General features: G+C 35.0%; 1 protein-coding gene across 2 annotated transcripts in view; it reads right to left on the bottom strand.

Annotated features, from left to right (window-relative positions):
- NAV3 (neuron navigator 3) overlaps nucleotides 1-9,363 on the bottom strand; it is a 378,403-nt gene that overhangs the window by 97,797 nt on the left and 271,243 nt on the right. For both annotated transcript variants that reach the window (XM_011946945.1, XM_011946946.1), the window contains exon 13: nucleotides 362-494. In XM_011946945.1, the coding sequence (XP_011802335.1) occupies nucleotides 362-494 (133 nt within the window). The remainder of the gene's footprint in view (nucleotides 1-361; nucleotides 495-9,363) is intronic.

Here is a 9,363-nt window from a genome sequence, read left to right as displayed (position 1 = left end):
ATATTAACAATAAATAAACATATTTGTACAGATAATTATACCACCAGGCTATATGGTACATATATTACATATATATAACATATATATTACATATATATATGGTCTAAGCTGCTTCTGTTTATTCAAAATTGGCTGAAGTGCACATTGTTGTTTCTCCTAAGGGTTGTGGCTTTAGGAAAGACTAACATTAAAGACACTTCAGGGTTCAGGAGCGGCAAAGGGAGTCCTTATTATCTCTGCATTTTCCAGTGTCTGTATTAATTTTGGATTAAGAGCTTGTGCTATACCTTAATCTAATATTAAGTAATTTGGGGGAAGAAATTGGCAGAAATACTGGAAAAAGAAAGGCGGTAATTCTCACCTGAGTGTTTTTCCTGGAGGGGACAGTGATGTTGGAGTAAGAGCTGACAGAGGATGTGGTGTTCAGGTCATCAGTGCTGATGTTATCAAGTGTGTCACTGAGACCACTGCTCACTGAACTGCTGTCATCCCAGCTAAAGGCAAGACATGCAAGAGCAGTGAATCAAACACAGGATGCACAATGCAAGTCACCTACATCTCCACACAACCTTCACAATGTATTATTAAGACAATCTTTTTTTTCTTAATCTTATGAAAAGTCATTTACTTCCCATTTTGGGAAAATCATATGTATATGAACAGAGGTTCTACCTGAGAATAACCTTATCTGATATTTAGAAAGAATCAGTGTCTAGAGCAGCATCCACATTCCAGAAGAATGTGTATGGAATGAATGAAATCACTGATACAAGTACTGCATGATATCATGAAAGAATAATATTACAGCTGACTTTTTTATCACTAAAAATTGAACCAGGAATCGTAAAGCATGTACAAATTTATTCTTTGTTCTAAAAATCAAAAACCTGTGCTGTAGTCAGAACCAGAAAATCATTCATCATTATTCGTCCTAGCTTAGGAACTACTTACTTTCAATCATTCACAGAGTCTTATTGGATGAGTCTCATTATTCTTTGATCACCAATAATATTGAGATTAATTCAATCATAGCATCTCTCCTGCTATCCCTCACATTTCCATCCGTGATAACATACAGTATCCTTTTATCTGGCCTTCATGCTTTTGATCTTTCCCAATAAAACTTTTTCTGCTAACAGGGAGTCACTGATCAAAAATTCACATCTGGCCATGTTACAACCTTGCTCAATATCCTTCAAAGATTTCTCCTTTCCCAAACAGTGGCTACTAAAATGAAATGCCCCTGTGCTACACAGTGCACAAGAAAATTGATCTGAAATATAAGAGAAATAGTTGAAATTCTGAATATAATCATGTATTACATATTGTACTAACTGTATTGTTACATACTGTATTAACAACAGGGATATGTTTTAAGAAATGCATCATTAGGTGATTTTGTTCATGGTGAGAATGTCACAGAGTATACTTATACAAACCTAGATGGTGTAACTTAACTACACACCTAGGCTATGTGGTATAGCCTGTTGCTCCCAGGCTAGAAACGTGTACAGCATGTTACTGTACTGAATACTGCAGGCAACTCTAACACAATGGTAAGCATTTGTGTATCAAAACATATCTGAACAAAGAAAAGGTACAGGAAAAATATGTTATTATAATCTTATGTGACCACAGTAATATTTGTGGTCCTTCAATGACCAAATAACTGAAGTGTCATTCTGTGGCACATGACTACATATTTATTTTTAATCTAAAGAAGGATAAATTAAATAGGCTGTATTAATATCACATGGAGGATAATATAGGCACCTTCATTTAGTGAGTGCATTAGATCATGCAGAAATAATGTTGAATAAGCAGCATAAGCTGAAGGAAAATGAGAACTCTACAATGAAAAGGTAGACCACAGTTCTCTCACTTACTGGCTGGTTCTCAGGTTATTGTGATGTATAGTCTTTATTAGTAGCATGAGAATAAACTAATATAGTAAATTGGTACCAGGAGTGGAGCACTGCTGTAAAGATACCCTTACCTATGCTCTCTCAAATTAATCCACGCACACTGAATAAACACATTATATACAGACAAAAGCTAAGTCTCATAAAATGGACACATGGATTAAAAAGGTGCCTGTAAATAATCTGTACATTGAAGAGAATATTCATCATGAAAGCACAAACTACAAAGAAATGGTGAACTGATACTTTATCTGGTCTTCTATACGTACTTTAAGAGCTACATCATAAGTCCAAAATAATGGTAATGTATTTAGATCACATATGAAGTCAACTAAAATGTAATTATCAGAAAAAAAAGAAAATTAAATTTATAGAATTCTTGTTAAGACTGATTCCTCCCTAGGTGTATATTTTGCTTGAAGTTTTCGCTGCTGAGAGCATAATGCATCATAATTATCAATGACATAACTCAGATTATCAATAACAATTATATTTTTAATAAGAGCAAAATGGTATCTTGCACTACTATAGCACATATCTGTCATCTGTAGTTGCTCAAATCTTTTAAAAATCTTCCCCACATCTTAATTTGATAAACTCTTATTCATGACTGACATGGTTTGACTGTTTTCACACCCAAATCTCCTCTTGAATTGTAGTTCCCATAATCTTCACATGAGTTCTCATGAGATCTGATGATTTATAAAGGTTTCTTCCCCACTTATGCTCATTCTTCTCCTCCCTGCCACCATGTAAAAAAGGATGTGTTTGTTTCCCCTTCCACCATGATTATGTTTCCTGAGGACTCCCCAGCCATGCTGAATTGTGCGTCAATTAAATCTCTTTTCTTTACAAATTACCCAGCTTTTGGTATGTCTTTATTATCAGCATGAGAATAAACTAATATAGTAAATTGGTACCAGGAGTGGGGCATTGCTGTAAAGATACCCAAAAATGTGGAAGTAATTTTGCAACTGGGTAACAGGCAGAAGTTGGAACAACTTGGAGGTATCAGAAAAAGACAGGAAGATGTGGGAAAGTTTGAAACTTCCTAGAGACTTGTTGAATGGCTTTGACCAATATGCTGATAATGATATGGACAAGGAAATCCAGGCTGAGGTGGTCTCAGATGGAAATGAGGAACTTGTTGGGAACTGGAGCAAAGGTGACTCTTGTTATGCTTTAGCAAAGAGACTGGTGGCATTTTGCCCCCACCCTAGAGATCTGTGGTACTTTGAACTTGAGAGAGATAATTTAGGGTATCTGGTGGAAGACATTTCTGAGCAGCAAAGTGTTCAAGATATGATTTGGGTGCTGTTAAAAGCATTCAGTTTTATGTATCCACAAAGATATGGTTTGGAACTGGAACTTATTTTTAAAGGGGAAGCAGAGCATAAAAGTTTTAAAAATTTGCAACCTGATGATGCAATAGAAAAGAAAAACTCATTTTGTTAGAAGAAATTCAAGTCTGCTGCAGAAATTTACATAAGTAACAATGAGCCCAATATTAATAAGACAATAGGGAAAATATCTCCAGGGCATGTCAGAGACTTTTGTGGCAACCCTACTCATTGCAGGCCCAGAATCCTAGGAGGGAAAAATTGTTTCATGGGCTGGGTCCAGGGCCCCCCTGCCATATGCACCATAGGGACTTGGTGCCCTGCAACCCAGCTGCTCCAGCTTTGGGTAACAGGGGCCAAGGTACAGCTAAGGCCATGGCTTCAGAAGAGGAAAGCCCCAAGCTCTGCCAGCTTCCACAGGGTGTTGGGCCTACATTTGCACAGTCAACAATTGAGGTCTGGAAACCTCCGCCTACATTCCAGAAGATATAAGGAAATGCTCGGATGTTCAGGCAGAAGTTTGCTGTAGGGGTGGAGCCCTCATGGTGAACCTCTGCTAGGGCAGTGTGGAAGGGAAATGTGGGATCAGAGCCCCCACACAGAGTTCCCACTGGGGTACTGCCTAGTGGAGCTGTGAGATGAAGGCCACCACCCTCCAGGCCACAGAATGGTAGATCCACCTACAGCTTGCACCCATGTCCCTGGAAAAGCTGCAGGCACTCAACACTAGCTTGTAAAAGCAGCCTAGAGGGGGTTCTGTACTGTGCAAAGCCACAGAGGTGGAGCTGCCCAAAGCCGTGGGAGCCCACCTCATGCATCATCATGACCTAAGTGTGAGATATGAAATCAAAGGAGATAATTTTGAAACTTTAAGGTTTAATGACTGCCCTATTGGATTTTGGACTTCCATGAGGCCTGTAGTCCCTTGGTTTTGGCCAATTTCTCCCATTTGGAATGTGTATATTTACCCAATGACTGTACCCCCTTTGTATCTAGGAAGTAGCTAACTTGCTTTCGAACTTACAGGCTCATAGGCAGAAGGGACTTGCCTTGTCTTGGATGAGACTTTGGACTTGGATTTTTGTGTTAATACTGAAATGTGTTAAGACTTTGTGGGGGACTGTTGGAAGGGCATGATTGTGTTTTGAATTGTGAGAACACGAGATTTGGGAGGGGTCAGAGGTAGAATTAAATAGTGTGGCTGTGTCCCCACCCAAATCTCATCTTGACTGTAGTTCCCATAATCCTCATGTGTTGTGGGAGGGACCTGGTGGGAGGTAATTGAGTAATGGGGGCAGTTACTCTAATTGTGTTCTCGTGAGAGTGAGTTCTCATGGGATTTGATACTTTTATAAGGGGCTTTCCCCCCTTTTACTCATTATCTTTCCTGCTACCATGTGAAGGACATGTGTGCTTCCCCTTCCCCCATCATTATAACTTTCCTGAGGCCTCCCCAGTCATGTTGAACTGTGAGTAAATTAAACCTCTTTCTTTCATAAATTACCCAACCTGAGGCATGTCTTAATTAGTCATTTAAGAACAGACTAATACAATGACCTTTACCATCCAAAAATAGAATATAAAAAGCTCACATTCCCAGATTCTCTTATGAACACCTATAACATGCAGCACAGGGACTATCTATCATTTATAGCCAAGAGGTCACAAATGAGAAAAACTATCTTCTGGCAAGCAAGGTGGCAGAGTCATTTTCTTCTTTTCTATTATCTAGCAAATTATTCAAATATTTTCTATCAGCACGGGCAGATATCTGGCCTCTAATTTCAAGTGTCAGAGGTGTCAGTGGAGATAACAGCAAAGCCCTAGGGCTATGGTTCACTAATAGCCTGTAAAAAGGCTGGTTCTAATCATCCCAATAAATGAGAACCTTCTACAATAGTTTAAATCCTTAAATTAGTTTGCAACATAGAACCCCAATAAATACATTTATAAATTTAAAAATATATATTTCTTTACTATATATGTATTTCTTTATATCTTTATTATATATGTATATGTTGAACAACACATACAGTATCTTTTCACAGGAATATATGCATATAAATTATAAAAACACAAATATAAACACTTTGATGACCATTGTTTAAAGTAAAGCTCAGACTCTTTGAAAAGACATATATCAAGAGAATGAGAAGGCAACCCACAAACTGGAATTTTTTTTTTTCCCAAAAGGCATATATTTTGGGTAAATAAAGCAACTGAAAACTTGTTTTTTCAATGTGATTATATAATTGTACATTCTTACCACAAGGAATGAGAATTTCAGTTGCTCCATATCCTTGTCAATACTTGGTATTGTCAGTCTCTGTAAAAGCCTATCTAGTAGTATCTCCTTATCATTTTCTTTTGCATTTCTCTGATGACTAATGATGTTAAACATTGTCACATGTATTTATTAGAAATTTGTATATATTTTTGGTGACATGTATGTTCAAATCCTTAGACCACATATTTATTGGGTTGTCTTAATATTATTGAGTTTTAACAGTTTTTCTAATTTTTTGGATTTTAGTGAATTTTATTCCATTCTACATGGCATTAACATAAACAAGAAGTGGTTCTTATAGTAGTATTGACTTAATGCCTATCCACCTGAGTTAATATTGTCAGTGAATGATATTGGATTAGTATTTTATTATTTTTATTTGTACAAATTTAAATATTACATGTATATAGTGCATAGTGATTTTGTTACATGTATATAATTGCATAGTGATCAAGTAGGTGTTCATCACCTGAGTATAATAAATTTTGTTAACTGTAATCACTGTACTCTGTTATCAAGCATTGAATTTATTTCTCTTAACTGTATGTTTATACCTTTTAACTCTCTTTTCTTCATCTTCCCTCCTACCCTCCATTCATCCTTTCCAGTCTGTTTCCTACCTACCTTTCCATTCTCCACCTCCATGTAATCAAGTTATTTAGCTCCCACATCTAAGTGAGAACATGTGATATTTATCTATTTGTACTTAGATTATTTCACTTAAGATAATGAACTCCAGTTTCAGCCATGTTGCTGCAAATGACAGGATTTCATTCTTTTTAATGGAAGATAGTCTTCCAATTCTATGTAACCTATATACAGAAATGGAATATGTATAATGGAATGGAATATAAATATTAGAACGTGTAGAAAACATTATATATATGTGTGTATATACATACGTGTATTACATATGTGTGTATATACATGTGTGTATATACACATGTGTGTGTGTATATATATATATATGGCTTTATTTCTGGGCCTTCTATTCCATTCCATTTGTCTACAAATACCGTGGTGTTTTGCTTACTATAGCTTCCAGCTTTGTTCTTTTTGATTTTTTTTATTTGTACAAATTGATAAAATCCATGTGCAATTTTGTTACATGCATAGATTGCATAGTGGTTAAGTCAGGACCAGATTTGTTGTTTATGTTCAGAATTCCTTTGGCTATTTGGGCTCTATTTTCATTCCATAGAAATTTTAGGATTATTCCAATTCTATGAAATACGACATTGGTAATTTGTAGAAATTGCATTGAATGTGGAAATTGTTTTGGGAAGTATGGTCATTTTAATGATATTAATTCTTTTGATCCATAAACATGGGATGTTTTTCAGTTTGTTTAATCTTTAATTTCTTTCATCAGTATTTTGTAGTTTTTCATGTAGAGAACTTTTACTTCCTTGATTTATTCCCAGGTATTTTAACTTTTTGTAACTAATTTAAATGGGATCACTTTCTTGATTTCTTTCTTAGCTATTTTATTATTGGGCTATGGAAATGTTACTGACTTTTGTATTTTGATTTTGTATCCTGAAACTTTACTGAATTAATTAATCAAATCTAAGAGGCTTTTGCTGGAGTTTTTAGTATTTTCTAGACACAAAACCATATCATCAGCAAAGAGGATTTCTTTCCAATTCAGATACTTTTTATTTCTTTTGCTTGTCTGATTGTTTTGGCTAGGACTTCTAGTACTATGTGGATACGAGTGGTGATAGTTTGCATCCTTGTCTTGTTCCAGTTCTTAGAGGAAAGCCTTTAAACTTTTTCCCATTCTGTATGATATTAGCTCTGAGTTTGTCACATATGGCCTTTATTATGTTGAGGTATGTTTCTTCTATGCCAAGTTTTAGAGTTTTTATCATGAAAAGATGCTGAATTTTATCAAAATTTTTTTCTGCATCTATTGAGATGATCATATATTCATTTGTCTTATACTCTGTGAAAATGTTTATCATGTTTATTGATCTGTTTATGTTGAGTCATACTTGTATCCTTGATACAAACCCCACTGGATTGTGGTATATTATCTTTTTGATGTGCTGTTGGATTCGGTTTGTTAGTATTTTGTTGATGATTTTTGCGTCGGTATTCATCATGGATATTGGCCTGTAGTTTTCTTTTTGTGGTGTCCTTGTCAGGTTTTGGTTTCAAGGTGACACTGGTCATGTAGAATGAGCCAGAGAGAATTCCTTCCTCTGAGTTTTTGGAATAGTGTCAAGAGGTCTGGTATTCTTCTTTGCATGATTGGTAGAATTAGGCTGTGATTTTATCTGGTCCGAGGCTTTAAAAAAGTTGGGAGACGTTTTTATTACTGATTCAATTTTGCTACTCATTATTGATATGTTCAGGTTTTCTATTTCTTCCCGATTCAACAACTTGATAGCTTGTATGTTTCTAGGAATTTATCTATTTCTCTATATTTTCCATTTTTCAGAATATAGTTGTTCATAATAGTCTCTGATGATTATTTTTATTTCTGTGCTATCAGTTGTAATGCCTCCTTTATCATTTTTGATTGTGTTTATTTGGATATTCTGTTTCCTTGCTTAGTCTATCTAGTGGCTTATCAATTTTATTTATCTTTTTGAATAACCAAATTTTGGTTTTGTCCATTCTTTGTATTGTTTTAGTCTCTATTTGATTTAGTTCTTTTCTGATCTTTATTATTGCTTCTTTTCTGCTGATTTTGGGTTTGATTTGTTCTTGATTTTCTAGCTTCTTCAGGTACATTGTTAGGTTGATAATTTTTAAATATTTCTACTTTTTCAATGTAAGCATTTATTGCTATAAACTTCCCTCTTAGTACTGCCTTTGCTGTATCCCACTGGTTTTGATATGTTGTGTTTCAACTTTTATTTGTTGCAAGAATGTTTTGATTTTCAGCTTAATTTCCTTATTGTCCCGGTGATCAACCAGGAACGTGTTGTTTAATCTGCATGTATTTGTATAGTTTCCAATATTATTCTTGGTATTGATTTCTAGTATTATTCCACAGTGGTCTGAGAAGATATGTGATATGATTTCAACTTTTAAAAAATTGTTGAGACCTGATTTGTGACCTCATATATGGTGGTCTATCTTGGAGAGTGTTTCATGTGCTGATGACAAAAATTTCATGTTGCAGTGGTTGGATGGAATGTTTTGTAAATGTCTGTTAGGTCCATTCGGTCTAAAATCTAGTTTAAATATACAATTTATTGGTTGATTTTTGGTCTAGATTATCTGTCTAATACTGAGAGTGGAATGTTAAAGTTCTTCACTATTATTGTATTGCAGTCTGTTTCTCTCTTTAGGTCTGATACTTGCTTTGTGGATCTGAGTTCTCTAGTGTTGAATGCATATACATGTAGAGTTGTTATGTCCTATTGCTGGGTTAATCTCATCCTTATATAAAAACATCCTTTGTCTTTTTTATTTTACTCTTTTTGACTTAAAGTCTGTTTGATCTAATGTAAGTATAGCTACTCCTGCTCACTATTGATTTCCACTTGCAAGGAATATCTTTTACCATTCTTTTACTTTCAGCCTATGTATGTCTTGACTGGTAAGGTAAGTTTCTTGTAATCTGCATATAGGTGGATCATACAGTTTTATCCATTCAGGTATTTCATAACGTTTAGGTGGAGAATTTAATTCATTTACATTCAAAGTGATTATTAATATGTGAGGCTTGCTGTTATATTGTTGTTTATTGGTTGTCTTGCTGTTATATTGTTGTTTATTGGTTGTCTTATACATTTTTGTTCCTTTCTTTTTCCCTTACTGTTTGTCATTGTGGTTAGATTTCTCTGGTGGTGACATT

The sequence above is a fragment of the Colobus angolensis genome, unplaced genomic scaffold, assembly GCF_000951035.1.
Source record: "Colobus angolensis palliatus isolate OR3802 unplaced genomic scaffold, Cang.pa_1.0 Scaffold256, whole genome shotgun sequence".
Classification (NCBI taxonomy): domain Eukaryota; kingdom Metazoa; phylum Chordata; class Mammalia; order Primates; family Cercopithecidae; genus Colobus; species Colobus angolensis.
The sequence above is the reverse complement of the archived record's forward strand: the minus strand, read 5'-3'. Positions and strand labels throughout refer to the sequence as shown.